The sequence below is a fragment of the Aplysia californica genome, unplaced genomic scaffold, assembly GCF_000002075.1.
Source record: "Aplysia californica isolate F4 #8 unplaced genomic scaffold, AplCal3.0 scaffold00026, whole genome shotgun sequence".
Classification (NCBI taxonomy): Eukaryota; Metazoa; Mollusca; class Gastropoda; order Aplysiida; family Aplysiidae; genus Aplysia; species Aplysia californica.
The window spans coordinates 411,347-428,772 of record NW_004797296.1 but is presented as its reverse complement, the minus strand read 5'-3'; the positions used below and the strand labels follow the sequence as shown (position 1 = coordinate 428,772).

The window sequence follows — 17,426 nt, the reverse complement described above, 5'->3', positions numbered from 1 at the left end:
CTGTTGACAGACTTATGAAGACTAAATACAATTACCAAAAATAATTCTAATAGTAAATGTTTTAACAAAACTAAAAATGCTACTGGTTTGGTATTCATCAAGGCGTATCATATTTTTTGTCGATTTATCAAAGCGAATACCTTAGTTACGCGTAATGTCAAAATGTAGTGCACCTTGAGGACTACATAGGCCTAGTGAATAACTTCCTTCGCAATTTATAATTTTTCCTACTTTCAGTTTCTTATCGTCATACTACTTCCGCTTTTTTGTTGTGCTCGCTCTGCTGCTTGGCCAAGCCTTGTCCTATGGTCGACGAATAGTGGGAGGAAAACTTTGTCCTTTGACGGTGATTTTGACCGCAACTCTGTGCTCATTTTAGCCTACCTCGTGGTTGTGCCCCTCGTAGAGTTGAAGTTAAAGGTGAACCAGAAAATCAAGATCTAATCTAGATATATTAACTCATTCGCTACGTATTATTTTCGGCTTGTAGACGAATTTCTTTCGGGAGGGCGAAATGAGATGATGACTAGATTTCTATATCTATACTATACTATATCTAGATCTAGAATCTAGATCTAGATCTAATCTAGATCTAGATATATAGATATAGAATCTAGATCTAGTGCGCAGTTCACAGGTCTTGGGGGCCATAAATTCAAATAAATATCAACATATTAGCCTTTATACAACATTTTCAGTATGGTTTGTAGAATCGAAGTGTATACAGACCCGGTAACCGGGAACAAAGTCACGAAGTATATAGATTTCTAGACCCGGTAGAGGAACTCTTTTGTGATTTCTGGAAGTTTCAGCCCCCAGACCCGGTAGAAATCGTCTGTGTGTGTGAGAGAGAGAGAGAGAGAGAGAGAAGGGGGGTGCTAGCAAAATGTGTATATATATGACATGCCCCAGTTGGCAGGAGGGAACGAGAGAAAGATAGAGTGGGAAATAGGTGGGGACAAAGAAAGACAGAGACAAACAAAGAAAAAGAGAAGGCGAGGGTTACACAGAGGAGAGAGAAAGAGAGAGAGGGGAGGGCTGCTCGATTGAAATTATAACAAAAACGATCGTTCATTGAAAAGACATCCGCACTCTTCATTTAGATCTAGGCTAGCCGCGAAACTAGATCAAAGATTTAAGTTTGTCTGCCTAGATCTAGATCTAGACCATAGATCTAGAAGAACCTAGGTCTACCCTGAGCCAAGAGGGCGCTCGAAACTCTCCGAAATCACAAAAGAGTTCCCTTACCGGGTCTGTATACTTTGTGACTTTGTTCCCGGTTACCGGGTCTGTATACACTCCCGGTAAATTTTTACTTTCACTCCCGCACATAGATGCACTGTTTCAGGGGTCAAACTGCTGTACTGTTTGCTGCAGATCACACATAAAGCCACTAAAACTGTCGCAAATCAATTATTTTCAAGACAATTTCAAATCTAACTGTAAAATATCAAACTATGGGTGTAAAAACAGGGGGGCATTCCCCCCTGTAACCCCCCAGATTTTCTTTTACCCCAGTGGGGCAGGCCCCCCTGGAACCCCCCCATTGGTCCAAAGCATGTCTATCTCTGTAAAAAACAATGAAATATTTCAAAAACTATTAATTTGCGACGGAAATGAAGTTGATATTCTCGTGTTCAGCGCATCAATATTTATAGTAGAAAATAGACAACTGGTAGCTGAGTGTGAGACGGGAGGGAAAGTAAAAAAATACCACACTCCCTTGTAGAATACATCTGTAATGTTTATTTGAATATTTTTCAACTTTGGTTCCTGTAAGAGGCGATTATGCAACACAATTGTGATTGGTTGCGGATAAAATTTGAAAAAAAATTTATAATCTCAGATGAAACTCAAAAAATATGTTTGCACCTAGAAATCTAGTCAAATTATACATCAAAATAACCATAACTGTATATAGAACAGGAGAATATTGAAAAATGAGCGGTTATTTACATACATTCCATAATATTTGTACATTTGGATCGTAACCTCCGATATTGAAAAAAAATAAATTTTAATATAATTTTGAAAAAAGGATCCCAAACAGAATAAAACACTCGTATCTTATATGGAATTATTCAGAATTGCATTTGGAATAAACCTATACATGTCTTGGGTGGTACTTTTTGAGTAAATTCACCAAAAAGTAGTGATTTTGGGGAGAAAAAAAATATTTTGACTATTTAGAATCTAGATCTAGGCCTAGATCTAGCACTCAAAAATATTGATTTCTCAATTACAGTGCACTGGCAATTTGAGTCCAGTAGTATCAATATTATAAGAGAGTCCTACACTTCTTTAGTGAGCAAAATAATGATACATTTTGTTGTGTAAAAGTACAAAGACTGGTGTCTGGCTATAATTTTGGCTTCGCGATAAAACAATGTCGCATAAACTTCGAAATCCTGTTTCAAAACTGAATCAAAACTTCCGATTTTCGGTGGAAACACTTGACCCGGAAGTCAACTTTATATTATGACCTTTATTTTAACATGGGTATGTGGATTGGAATAGAAACCAAGCTAAAATTGAACGTCGGTTCTCGAGCCGCCGGGGGCGGCTTTGCGTACTGACAGCACTCTAGCCGCGCCGCCCCCCACGGCTCAGCGTAGCGAATGAGTTAAGTCAAAGTATAATAGATCTAGAAGACTAGATCTAGATTTCTAGGCCTAACTCCTACCTAATACTAATACTAATGATAGGGCAGAGGCGCGATTATTTGCATCGCTGCGTTCTAGATCTAATTAGCTCCCATGCTAACTGAAACGCAGCGTTCTGAATATAGCTCCCACGCTATTTGAAACGCCAGTACAGTCCATGCTGGCTTTTACCACACCGGCATAAAGCACATTTCGGACTCAAGCACGCTAAACAGCTCTTACCGAATTTTTGCTATAAAATTAGGAAGAGGCTAGCCGTACTTATTCTTAATATGAGGTCTAGACTGACCATTTTTTTAAACACAGTGGCTATTTTTAGGGCGAGCCGTAAAGATAGCCTCTGAGGCTATTTTTACCGCGTGCCGTAATGATAGCCTCCCAGTGAGTCCCAGGCTATTTTTTCGGCGATCCTCAAAAAGCGACCCTACTCCGCCTCTCATGTACGCGACATGCCTCAATGTATTAGATCTAGGCCTATAGGGGCCGTTCAAAATATAAACTTACACCTCAGAGGGGAAAGGGTGTCTTTGGCTTCTGTAAGAAAAGTGTAAGATTGGGTGGGGAGGTGAGATGAACGTTTTGCTCATGACTGGGAAGAAAAGGTAAAAGAAAAAGTGGATAAATGCCAGTGACAAACAAGACCCAGATCTGCATGATCACTGCAGATCCCCGTTGTTGTTTTGTTTTGGTTTTTTTGAGAGGGGGGGTTACAAATGATTTTGAAATTATGATGAAAATTCTGTAGGTGGATGTCTAATTTCTTAATGTTTCTTTGTAACTTTGCAACTGTTTTGTTGATCTTTTAGTGTCTTGATGTCTTTTATTTGTAAGGCACGCACCTATTGCATTGACAACAGTCTCAATGTCTTCCACATGATATATATGCGTTCTTTCTAGTTCATATGGTTTGATTAAATTGTAGGCCAATTAACTGAAATGTCCTTTTTACGGCGGTCACAAACTGATGACGTAGAACACGTTTTTCAGTCTTATAAATTCCGTCTTGGCTTGTAGGCCTTGTAGGCTACTACCTTATTTGTTATTTTATACTACATTTTACTAAATGACTAAACTAATGTAACATACTTTGAGCTGGTTAAAACCGAGAGTAAGGCACTATAATTAAATATCCTCTATTATTAGTATATTCATAAATTATAGTCTTTATTCTGGACTTAAACAATTCAATGTTTTTATGTTCTTTACTAGGACCTTGTTGTTGTGGGATTCTTTCAAATAATAAAATAGATCGCATTTTTTAAGTTTTTGTGTTTTGTTTTCTGTTGTGCTAATATTATTACTGTCCATTTTTACGGGGAACAGCTAACCCCAAGGATGATTCTTTTCCCGATTCATATTTAGGAGAAAAAATTATACGGGCATAAGAAATAATGAAGAAAGTAAATTTTGATAAGTCGGAAAATATGAAAGTTGCCATGGAATGGAAACAGCAGCAACATGCAAAACAAACAATATTTTAAAAAACCGAAGGCTTCTTACTCTCTAACAAAATTGCATGAAAATTGGTGGAATGGTAGATACAGATACTATGGTCAATCGTACTGAGCAAAATTTTGATATTTGAATGTAAAAAAATATATGTGTTCCTGTACCCTGAAATTGAATCACAATAATTAATAAATTAATCATTGTGAACACAGAAGAAAAAAGATTTACACCTCTATCAAAAATCTGCTCAGTGCAAATTATAAGGAAGGAGGAACATTTTAAAGGCATTCCCAAGGCGAAAAGTGTTAACTCCAAAATGGCCGCTCTTCTTGTGGGTGTGGTACATGTAGTGATGTCAGTGAATGAGATGATGATGCTGGCAGTGGCAGTGATGATGGTAATGATAGTGACGAGGAGGTGATGGTGGTGGTGATGATAAAGAGAGGGTGAATGATGACGGTGGGGAGAAGAAGGAAGAAGTGGTGGTGGAGGAAGGGAGAAGGAAGATGAAGAAGAGTATAGAATGACGGTGAAGAGGAGGAAATGGAAAACCTAAGGGGCTGTTCAAATATAATCTTACACTTTTGGGGACTTTTTTAAAACACAAAACCCAATACCACTTTTCTCACATTTGCCTCCAACCCCCACCTACACCAATTTAATATTAGTTCTTTTTCCGATCTTCAACTTCCATTATTATTTTTAAGATACCTGTACTATACGTGGCTTTTTTTAACTAGCTTGTAAAACAAATATCATTTCAGTTAATACAATTTAATCAAACCATATGGACTAAAAAGAAACGCATATATGTGGAAGACATTGAGACTGTTGTCAATGCAATAGGTACATGCCTTACAAATAAAAGACATCAAGACATTAAAAGATCAACAAAACAGTTGCAAAGTTACAAAGAAACATTAAGAAATTAGATATCCACCTACAGAATTTTCATCATAATTTCAAAATTATTTGTAACCCCCCCCTAAAAAAAACCCAAAAAATAAAAAATAAAAACAACGGGGATCTGCAGTGACCATGCAGATCTGGGTCTTGTTACTGGCATTTATCCACTTTTTCTTTTACCTTTTCTTCCCAGTCATGAGCAAAACGTTCATCTCACAGAAGTGTCATATTTGGTTAACCTCCCCACCCAATCTTACACTTTTCTTACAGAAGCCAAAGACACCCTTTCCCCTCTGAGGTGTAAGTTTATATTTTGAACAACCCCTATAGGCCTAGATCTAATACATTGAGGCATGTCGCGTACATGAGAGGCGGAGTAGGGTCGCTTTTCGAGGATCGCCGTAAAAAAAGCCTGGGACTCACTGGGAGGCTATCTTTACGGCACGCGGTAAAAATAGCCTGAGAGGCTATCTTTACGGCTCGCCGTAAAAATAGCCACTGCGTTAAGAGAAACACAAAGAGTGCAAGTGATGGAGGGAGACACACACTCACACACAAGGAGAGGAAGGCAGAGAGATGCTCACAGCCGTGTGTGTGAACATAGGATTTAGCCTCGGGCAAAGCTACACACAGACCAAAAAAAAAAATACAAAGAGAGTCGGGGAGACGAGAAAGGGAGGCTGGCTGTGATTTCACCTTTGACCCTCGCTATCCATTAATCTTGATGTAGGCTATGTATCTCGCGTGAGGTGGGATGAAGGCGGTGATGAATGTGGCACAGCGGCCAGTGGTACGCACAGGCAGTGTGTACCGTGTAGGCCTAGTGTGCTGTATCGTGACTGGCGGTCTAAATTAAGTTTTCATTTCCCTTTCGACCACAAAACAAAATAAGCAAAGAAAAACTACCATGGCGGGTGAAAATAACAGTGTGCACACTTTTGTGGGACCACTACTGGCCTACTTTCAACCAAAGGGAAATAGCACTCTTGATTATGTGTACTTCGCACTCAAGCACGCTTCGGCATTTTAAGCACGCTTTTAAAACTGTTTCCCGATGACCATGCTTAAAGCCGGCATGGACTGTACTACATCTAGAAAGATCTAGATTCTAGATCTAGTAGCCATCGTTTCTACACAACAATAAATAATATTGTAGTTCTGCCTGAATTGTGGAAGCTTTACTTGTTTCTTGATTATAACCTCCTAGGATTTGACTCCTTTTTTTGCATGATGTCTTAAATTCCGATCAGTATTGGGTACATCTAGATCTAGATCTAGATCTAACAGTTGTTTCTGACATTGTTTGCACAAAAGTAGTCTTGTTCATCTCTCATAATTATAGGCCTAATTATTTGAGTTTGAGCAAGAAGTCAAAAGACGCTTGTATAATAATAACAAGACGGTGCAAGATCTAGATCAATTTCCTGTCCGCTGTGTCGCCATTCGTCATACAATGCCTAAAAATATTTCTCTGCGTGCACTTTATATTTTGCTATCGCACATGATGTCGCCTGAGCTAGGCTTCAGCGTTCTAATTAGAAAGGGGTAATGTCTACGTTCTCTAACGTTAAGCCTAGAGAACGTATACACAAGCTGTCTACGTTCTCTAATGTTCAGTGCTTCCAAGTCTGGCATCGAATCTTTGTACCGGAAGGGTTTTTTTTTCTTCTCCTGAACCTAAAATTAAAAAAGAAAAATTATACTCACAGATCAAGGTAAGCTACTATTGAACTTTAACCAGGCCTAAATTGGAAAAGGAAAAGTAAAGGACTAGATCTACTTTGTAGGTAAAAAAGCCCTTGGGGACAAAACCAGAATGTGCATGCTTCTTCACTACATAAAAAACTACAAAGCAACAAGTTATAATTATAATGGGGAAAAAATAGGTGATTCTAGCAGAAGTGAATTTTTTTAAACTGTCAAAAACCCGACTCTGTGGAACTAAGAAATCCAACTTACATCATGAGGGCATTCATGGCAAATTTTGACAAAATTGTTACACTTTGTCTACTTCCCTTGATGTAGCCTGAAATTCACACATAACGAAATTCATAACCAAATGTACTAAAGTAACAATGCACGTGCTAGACTGTTGTAACGTGATGATAAGTGCTATCTAATCCTAGATTCTACTCGTTAGTCTATCTACGTTGTTTTCAATACTCACTGTTTCGAGCGGGGAACGATGTGTGTGGGTCTTGCAGGTCCGGAGCTCCATCCACTGCGTTGACCCACCAGTAGCGTCGATCCCTGCTCAGCCTTGATTTAAGTCGTGGCTCGGAAAGCCGGTTCAACCTTCGCGTCTGTTTATATACCCCCCGGACTCCCTTATTCTCCTACACTCACTAGGCTACACTGAGTTTGTTCACTAATTTCACGTGATTCTGGCTCGTCTAGTAATCACAGCGAATTATAGACTACAACTGTATAGAGAGAAAGCCTTCTCTGCTTTCGATATCCTGGTGCTTGACATGGAAAAAGTGAAATATTAGGATGTAGGGAGAAATTTGATTTTTGATTGTTTTTGCACTTGTCTTTTATTTGCATAGAGGTGGTGAGAAGGAAGGTCCAAATTCTAACTGTTCCAAGAATATAGCCTTTATTAACTGTTGTGCTCCTTCTAATGAAGTCAAAGTCTGATTAAAGACTTCTGTCGTACTTCCAAATGCTAGGCTGAAGTAAATGTAGGCTACATCTAGAAATAGTCTTTATTGTTCTCTTTCTTCCAGTGAAACATGGCTGGAAACTACTATTTTGTTATCGTTGGCCACCATGACAACCCAGTATACGAAATGGAGTTCTCACCTCCAAATAAACCAAGTGAGAAGGTAAGCAGTTCTTGTAGTGTGTTCTTGTCTTTGTGGTATTTTACAGTAGCAAGCTGTAACGTCTACAGAACCACTCACTTGGTAGAGTTGTACAAGTAAGAACCAAATTTAGTTAGAATAATTCTCAAAAGATAGATAAATTTTCTGGGATAGACCCAGGAATCATGTTGAGAAATTTTCTTGATCAGAGGTCAAATTGAGACTAAATGATAAAACCGGTAAATACTTTTGAAATCATAGATTTGAATTCTTGTCTTCCCTTGTACTTGTTGTAGTATCCCAAATAAATTTATTGACATGTCTGTGATGCCCTTTTTTAAGAATAAATAGTACGAATCAATAGAAATATGCACTCTCTGAAAAAACCCTGAAATTATGAAAATTCCATCTTGGACTAAATACAGTAGTCTCCGCCTAAACGCAAGCCATACAAAAGCACGCTCCGCTTAAACGCACGCTTTCGTCATCTGACGGTTTTTTTACGATGTAATTTAGACGTACAAACGCGCGGTCACTCCCTCTAAACGCACGCTTCGATCCGCGAAACACCCCGACAAATTAAGCTTGGCAAGGGGAAATTTTCACGACAACCTGCACAGCCTGCATAAGACAAGCCCAGAATTTACTAGAAAACCGGATGTTTGGTGAGAGTGCCCCTTTTGTTGTACAAAGAGAGTAATGGACTGTGTTTACACACCCTACTTTCCACTGACACATAGGTCTCGATCTAGGGCTGGTCGGTTAAATGTTGGGAGGGGGGGTTGGGGGGAACTGAAATGTTTTTTGATGGGTCACTGGAAATGTATCTTTGAGAGAAGGTTTCTGACTGGTGTTTGGGTGACTGCATGTAATGTTTAGTTAAAGCTAGGCCTGATGCGCGACACGCGCGAATGCCATAAAACACTAGACAGGCCTCTATAGGATTTTAAAGATTAGCCTAATAAGCCTAATCAGCTGTACTCGAAGAACTTATAACGTACTTGTTCAACGAATCACAAGAGAAAATGTTTCTCGAGGATGATTCTGCATGAATTTACGGTCGGGGGTGGTCGCTTGGAAAGCCACGTGGCCGGTCCATCGACTCTATGACTATGACCAACAGTTTCCTCTAGGCTATCTGTTCCCGACGTTTATAGTGCATATTCATTACATTGAGTTTGTCTTTCTTCCCCCCCCCCCCCACTCAACGCCTTTGTATTCTTAATCCCTGTCGGGGTATCCTTCACAAAACGGTCACGTGTCGTCACATTATCTGCCAAAATGACCCCCTCGTCCAAGGGAGGTCACTAGAGTAATAAGGAATTGAGATGACTGCGTCCCTTCCTCCCCTTAGCTAAGGTTCATGTAAACGCACGCTCCATATAAACACACGCTAAGGAGCCCTCCCGAGCACCGTGCGTTTAGGCGGAGACTACTGTAAAAACCGTGAGATTAATTCAACCCTTTTTATTAATTAAGTTACTCCAAGTCCAAGATGTTTTTCTCCTCGATTCATTGTTTTAAGAAGTAAAATGTGTGAGTTTCATGTTTTCTTGAAATGAGATCTTGAATTTATGGGGGCTCTCGAATCGTGGTCTAGAGGTATGGTGTTCGCCTCTCATTCAATAGGTCCGGAGTTCGAAATTTGACAGTGACTGAAAATTTTCTTCTCTAAAGAATTTTCTCCCTCCTTCCCTGCTCTCTGATCATGATGTCGTCTGCTTTCGTCTCTACTTTCTGTCCCCCCCCCCCCTACTCTTTTTTTTGCTCCCTCCTCTGGGCTCCCGACTCTTTCTGCTGCCTTTCTACTGCTACTCCTTGACTCCTTCTCACTGCTGTCTTTCAGCCTCACCCTTGATCATAGGGTAGGTAAGATCTATCAACTAGCCTTCTCAGTGCAAAATTCAAAATTAATTATTACAAAACTGGAAATGCTGAATATGTCCTGACTTTATGCCGTTGCAAGTGCTGTAAAACACTTACCGAAAAAATAAATGAATTTTATAATTCTGTATGGACACCATTAATGTCCATGCTTCAATGTACTTGCAGTATTCCCACTTTCCAGAAATATTTTAATTTGCAATGGGAGATTGATGACACTCAGTTTAATTGTAGAATAATTTGCATATTTTTTCACATAAATGACAAATCTGCTATTCTGATTGCAAATAAAAATAATCGTAAGTGTATGAGTATGATAAATCTTGTCTAGAAATGGCGAACAAAATGCACTCAACAGTAACATTTATAAATTTCAATGATCTTGATTTTTTTGCAGCGAGATGACCACAGACACTTGAACCAGTTCATTGCCCATGCAGCTTTGGATCTGGTAGATGAACAGATGTGGTCGACCAACAACATGTACCTCAAGATAGTGGATAGATTCAATGAGTGGTTTGTCTCAGCTTTTGTCACTGCAGGGCGTATCCTTTTTGATGACTGCAGTTCCAAGTAATTTCTGACGAACCTGATCTTTGTTTTCTCGTTTGATTTGATTAATATCAAGCACATCTTTTTCTGGATAGTGTTTTTAGAGAAGTTTGAGTTTCATTGAGTTTTACGTCTTCTACTGCAACACAATTGATTGTTAGGACTTCATAGTAGTGTTGTTTTTCATACCACGTGATAAAGAAAAACCTGAAAAAGTGGGATCCTGATTGGACGGGTAAATAACTCTCATTCTTCCATGAGGTGTGTCTTATCAGCAGATATTATGGTGTATCCACTCTCCAACTGACTGCACAGTATTAATGAAGACATTGAACTGCATGGGTATTTGGGCAAGATTTTCATCCCAGGTTATGGCACATTAAATTAAAAAGCAGTTTAGTGAAAATATTTCAAAACTCTCTAATGTGCTCTGGGATACCTTCATTTGAAAACTCTTGCCTTCATGGTATTAACTCACTTCAGACGGGTCACACAACAGTTGCGTGACCCCCGCCGCGACGCTCGCGACGGGTCACACGAGCCCTGCATGACCAACTTTGGAATTTTTTTTTCGCTCTACAAATCACGCACGGATCGCGAGACCCGCCTCGTACCCTTGTTTGGCCAAGCCTGAGCTACTTAGACTTCGTTTCGTATCTCTGGGGCCGGTAGTTTTTAAGTTATTGAAGGTGAAGGACAGTGACCCCAACTGGGGTTGAACAGACCGTAACTCGCGCTTTGTTTTTTTCTATACAGCTCATAGTAATCCGACAGTCGCGTCGTAGTAACGGTCGAAGAAGTCGCATGAACCAGAATCACATAATTTTGCCGTTTTCTATACTTCTGTACGTTTTACTAGTTTTAGTGTCTCAGAATATGATGTGTCTAATAGTTAGGATCCTGGATATGTACCTGAACACGGCCCGAGTCGTAGTTCTAGGGCTAGATCTAGCACTAGTACCGGTGTTGTTTTTCGCGCAACGAAATCACAACGCCGTGCCGTACATCTGTCTATGTATTTTCAGTGTATGGGTCTGAATCAATGCACAGACCAGCTTTTATATATTCACCAAACACTCGCACATGTATACAAATCAAACCAGAACACTTTGAACTTTTATTTTTGTTGTTGTAGTGAATTTCATTCCACTTGTCACGTCTCTGGAAATTTTTTGGAAAATCAAATTCATGCCAATTTTTAAAAAATCATACAAATTAAAGTATTAAACTTAGACAACTTTAGTTTTTTGTATTAGATTAAGCTTGAATGTTACTTTACTGTGTCAAAAAATAATTACAATAGGGTAATTCTGAGAGTTGTGGTGATTTATTGAAATACCCCCAAAAACGCCAGTCTTCAACGCTTGTGACTGGTGAAAGGGCCCAGTCGCAAGTGAGTTAAAACAGTTTAAATGGTGTTGATATCTTTATTACTATTAGTTAGAAAGTTATGACGATTTTTCATGTTAAATTTTCGGCCAATTTGGAGTAATTTTTAACAGAGTTTTTGTGATAGCAAAATGCAATTTTTTAAAAATGAAAAAGGACCATAACTCTGCAACCCATGCCCATTATGTCAAGTGTTATAGTTATGTGTGCAGCCTTTGAAATGATATCTTGAACGGAGTTCAGTACACAAATTCATGCAGGTCTTGGTGATTGATCATGATTTGGTACTTACCTTAAAAAGACCCTTTGTGATCATCCCCAACTGTAGTAATTACTTACATTACTGTTGATTATAATACTATACCCTCATCCATGTTGAGTGCACAATGAAAGACATTTATTCCAGTCTTTTATTGGCATGTCTCTGTATTTGTCCTCTAGGGTGTCGCAAGACAGTTTGTTGTCTTTCTACTAGTCAGCATCAGTCACTCTTTTATGATCCCTTTTTTACTTCTTTGTCAGGATTCTTTCTTTTTTTTAAAGTCAACCAGCCTGGACAATAGTATTCTCTCCTCATAACAAATCTCATCCCTGTCTCAGGAAGATGGTCTCTGCATTATTTTGATTGCATTAAGCACATTGTTATATCATTTTGAGTTTAATGCTGTGCCAGAATATCCACAGGTTTCTCCAAAGATATGCTTCTTTCAAATGTTAGCATATTAGTTATGAAGCTCAGAGTAAAATGAAACAGTTGCTGTTGTCCTTGACTGTAACCCAGGAATGAGATTTCTCATGCTCCATGACGTGAAAAATGAAGATGGAATAAAGAATTTCTTCACTGAAGTGTATGAAACTTATGTGAAGGTAAGTTGACATATTTTATACATTATTTTTCTTAGTTACAGACTTTAATTTTTCTCTCTTTGCCAGGAACAAAGAAATTGATGACAACCATAATATGATAGCTACTCTACTACTATCCATTTATTTCTTTCACGTTGATCTTTCTGTCTTTGAGTACAAAGTTTTTTAGTGGGTACAGTTTGCTGATTTTTGCACTTGAGAAACAGCAAATGAAATGAAAAACTAGATTTTTGTTTTCATCATTGAGGGTCCTTGCATGAGAATCAACTTCAGCACAATTCACCTTGTGATATCTTACTTTTAGTTTATGTACTTCTTGATCACACTGATGGTACAGTGGAACTCTGATTCAGCGAGGTCGCCGGGCCTGGCCTAAAATCTCGTTGAATCCGAGTGTTCGTTATGGCAAACATGAGGTTTTGTATAGATAATTACAGGCACTGAGCAAGTAATGAATAAAGAGAAGTCACAAGTAGTGCCTGAAATGCGTGCATATTATGAGCTGTGTAAAAAAAAAAAGAACGATTCGTTCAATTATCAAATGCACACGCCTGTGTCATCTCGATTGTTTACCAAAAAGTTGTGTCGCTGTGAAGAGCCTAGCATACGGCAACTTTTGATTCCATAGACCAGCGCACAATTTATTATGTAGATCTACGCCAAGAGTAGCTTATCATTGTAATAATGATTAGTTGCAGAGGGGGGAAAAACACTGTGAAATGTTTGTATCTGCGACGCTCAACGCCCGGACCGCTAGTGCCCCCCCCTCCCCGATACGCACACACAGCCACACGTGTACAGGTCACCCATCTGACCCAGACACATGCCAGAGTAGACGCGTGCACGTGCCAACAACTCATGTGTTGGTTTAAAAAGAGGCCGCTGATTGGTTGCATGCAATCGGCTAAGTGAATAATGGTTCACGATGCAGGTGCAATGGATGGTTTCCGGGAATAGCTGAGATAAAGTTCGTTCTGGGAGAAAAATGAGAGAAGCCACATCTGCGGGGGTTGTTCACTCTGGAAGCGACCTTGTTGAATCCGAGCTCGCTGATTTAAGTGCTCGTTGAATCCGGGTTATTTTTATTGATTTTAAAGAAGAAAAAAAACGGGGAATCTATCTCATCTCGTTGAATCCGAGTTCTCGTTGAAACCAAGCTCGTTGAATCCGAGTTCCACTGTAGCAAATAGGCCTTATCATAATGATTAGATGATAGTTAGTCATTCTATTGCATTATATCACAAGTACTGTTGCCTGTCCCAAAATGGGACTCGGATAAAAACTGGCCTCTGCAAAACAATTATGTGCAACTTTTTTGGAAATCTGTGGTATAGCTGGAAAAATAAAGTTGTCAACCCGCTGTCAAACTAGAGTAATTTCTAAATCATATTGTCATATCAATCTCTTCTCCCTAGTAGTATTATTAGAGGAAAATTTTCAGGGTCAGTTTTTATTTTGTCATGATACAACAAGTGGGCCAAACCGCAACCTCTGAACCTCAGCTCTGTGGAAGGATGTTTTTTTGCCCATCCAGTTTGTCTCAACTGATTTTAAAATTGCTTGAAATAAAAAGTCATCTTGTCAATTCCTGTCTGCTTTTTATTTCAGAGAAAAAGTCCTTGACTCATATATTGGTTTTGTAACAAAGTCATCTGTTTTCAGCCTGCGCTGTGGCATTCCCTTAAGTGACTGTGTGTCATAATCAATATTTTTGTGTGCAATTTTTGTGTGGGAGAAGGAGAAAGACACAGAATAGAGAGAGAGAGAGGGCAATCATCGCTATTAGTACTGTGGAGCTTGGATTCAACGAGGTCACCGGGCCTGCCCTAAAATCTCGTTGAATCTGAGTGTTATAGCAAACACGAGGTTTTGTGTAGATAATTACAGGCACTGAGCTAGTAATGTATAAAGAGAAGTCACAAGTAGTCCCTGAAATGCCTGCATATTATGAGCTGTGTAAAAAAAAAGACCGATTCGTTCAAAAGCACCCGCCAGTGCCATCTCGATTGTTTACCAAAAAGTTGTGTTGCTGTGTAGAGTCTAGCCTACGGCAACTTTTGATTCCATAGACCGACGCACAATTCATTACGTAGATTTATGTCAAGAGTAGCTTATCATTGTAATAATGATCAGTGGCCGAGGGGGTAAAAGACTGACGCCTAAGTATCTGCGACGTTCAACGCCCGGACCACTGGTGCCTCCCCACTCCCCGACACACCCACACAGCCACACATGTGCAGGTCGCCCATCCGACCCCGACACACGCTCGAGAAGACTTGTGCACGTGCCAACACCGCATGTGTTTGTATGAAAAAAAGGCAGCTGATTGGTCGCTTGCAATCGGCTAAGTGAATAATGGTTCACGATGCAGGTGCAATGGATGGTTTCCGGGAATAGATCAAGTTCGTTCTGGTAGAATAATGAAGGAAGCCACGTCTGCGGGCGTGTTCACCCAGGAAGCGACCTCGTTGAATCCGAGCTCGCTGATTTAAGTGCTCATTGAATCCGGGTTATTTTTATTGATTTTAAAGAAGAAAAAAACGGGGAATCTATCTCATCTCGTTGAATCCGAGTTCCACTGTATTGTGCTTGTATACTCTGTATTATTGTAAAGGGCATTGAGCACTTCCTTTTAAATGGAAAAAGGCTATGTAAATAAAATTTTAATGAGTAAATATATTAATATTGTCCTCTTAAATGTTTCAGTTTGCCATGAATCCGTTCTATGAAATCAACACCCAGATCAAATCTGCATCATTTGACAAGAAGTCACAGTTTTTTGGAAGGAAGTACTTGACAGGATAGCAAATTTCTTCTTTCATTGTATGATGTGTGTATAATGTATGTTACATAAATGTCATTTTTCATTCCATTCTGTATGCTCCAAGAGTAGTGTCAATGTAGTGATCCTCAGATTTAGCAGTCATCGGGCCCGACCTTCAATTTAATTGAGTTGAAGTGTTCCTTGTTTGCAATGTGAGCAACAAGTTGTGTCGCAGTGTTGGACCTGGCACATAGCAACGTTTAGTTCCACAGATCTATGAGCAATTCATTATAAACATCTGTGTCTGGGCTTGTCTATCATTATTCAGTAGCTGGAAAAAAAGAAAAATGTCTGTGACTTGTCAGTAGATCTATCTCAAATGATGTTCTACGCCTGGAATACTTGTGTTGGATATCTGTTCGTCTACATGAACTGCAAGTTAAGTTGATAGAGACCAGTAAATGTGTTATGTTAATGTTATTAATATACATTTTAGTACAGTGGAATTCTGTTATAACGAGAGGGATGGGACCAGTGCGAAATTTCCGTTATAGCAGGATTCTCGTTGTAAGGGATTCAGTAATAAATTTAAGGGAAATAGTAAAGTAGGTCTAATCTATGAGTTTGGTGTTCTGTTTATTCCTTTTTGTATTTCCCCTGTATCATAATGATTTTGTTGAACATGATCTCTAGGTCTTACTTGATCAAAAATCAAATCCGGATTATTTCTGTAGCACTAGCAATGTTGACAGCTCGGCGTTGGGGATCAGAAAAAAGGGGCTCTGGCTCTAGGCTAACTCGCCCGCTGTGTTGTCCCCCACTCCACCACACCCTGTCGTGCGTTGCGTCTGCTTGCAAACATCACACATTCACTCCATTTATCACAGCATTGTGACCTCGCCATCCGGCACCAAAGAAGTGAGAGGCACGGTATGCCTAGATAATCTAGACTGGGCTGGCCTATCATGCGATGCATTCTGCTTGTCTGTGCATGCCACACCCTCCCCACTCATTCGCTCCGGCCTTCATTGTTGGTTCGCGTGGGCTCTCCCACAACAAATTTCTCAACTGGCGAGGTTTTATCTGTTTAGTTGGTATGTGCGCTGTGCACAGCAGCAGCAATATTCTGTTACAACCGACTCACATGACTGTCTGATTGCGCAAAAGCAGTATTTTATTTACAAAGATAAAGAAGGGGAAAAAACGTGTTTTTAGAATAGTGTCTTTATAACAGTAACAGACTTCTCATTATTTCTGGACTCGTTATAAGTGGACTCCACTGTAAAGGGAATGGAACTGAATGTGTGAATGTGTCAGTTTTTAGCCTAGTAAAACATCTGAGGTATAATTGCATGAGTTCTGTTGGTTTTAAGTATGTCCTATTGATTGCTATCACATTAAAATTTTGTTGTCGAGGTACTTGTCCATTTACTGAACACGCAAGGCGGGAAAATATGGCACTACATGTATCAAAGTATAGTTATGCTATGTGCAATATATCTATGTATGAAAATGAGATGCTCTTCACCTTGTCTGTCAGTGATGAATGCTTTTGCTGCTATGGAAATGTGTTGTATGAATAAATAAGCTGTAATATTTATCCATATTTTGGTGGTTTTTTTATTATGGAAAGAAAATTGTTTGGTAATTTAATGTTATCACTGGTCTTTCAACTGTGTTCACTTTGTTTTTCTATGCAAGCGGGATTCTTATCTTAGTACAGTGGAAACCATATAACAGGCCCGGTAATAACAGGGATCCGGTTATAACAGATTTTTAAAATCCCTGGTTTTTTCCTACTCTTTGTCTCTAATTAAAAGTTATCGGCAATAACAGGGCCTCCTGTGAGCCCTATCGGTAAAAGCAGGGACAAAGGCTTGTTAACAATGTGTAAAAAGTAAGAGAAAGAGAGTGAGTAACGCGGTGTGCTGCAGACTTCGATCCAGCCTTGAGCTTAGCTACACACACGCGTAATGTGTCATGCACAGGCCTGCCACATGGCCACGAGAGAGGGCTGCGGTGTGTTTTTCGTGGGAACGAGTGGCAAGGGAAACTACTCGTGAATAAATACAGCTGGGTTAATCCACAAATGCTTACTTCCCTTGCATTTCTGATATTAACAGGGATCTGATATAACAGGATTTT

The 17,426-nt window shown here is 39.5% G+C and overlaps 1 protein-coding gene across 2 annotated transcripts; it reads left to right on the top strand.

The window, feature by feature from the left end:
• Positions 1–223: 223 nt before the first annotated feature.
• Positions 224–15,629, top strand: LOC101848407 (trafficking protein particle complex subunit 2). Of its 2 annotated transcripts, none has more exons than XM_005091121.3 (5): positions 224–420; positions 7,748–7,846; positions 10,107–10,254; positions 12,432–12,517; positions 15,224–15,629. In XM_005091121.3, exons 2-5 carry the CDS (start codon positions 7,754–7,756, stop codon positions 15,320–15,322), a joined length of 426 nt encoding a protein of 141 aa, XP_005091178.1. In that variant the 5' UTR covers positions 224–420; positions 7,748–7,753; the 3' UTR covers positions 15,323–15,629. The 2 variants fall into 2 exon arrangements, with proteins under 2 accessions (XP_005091178.1, XP_005091179.1); XM_005091122.3 differs by having other exon boundaries at positions 246–346.
• Positions 15,630–17,426: the final 1,797 nt, after the last annotated feature.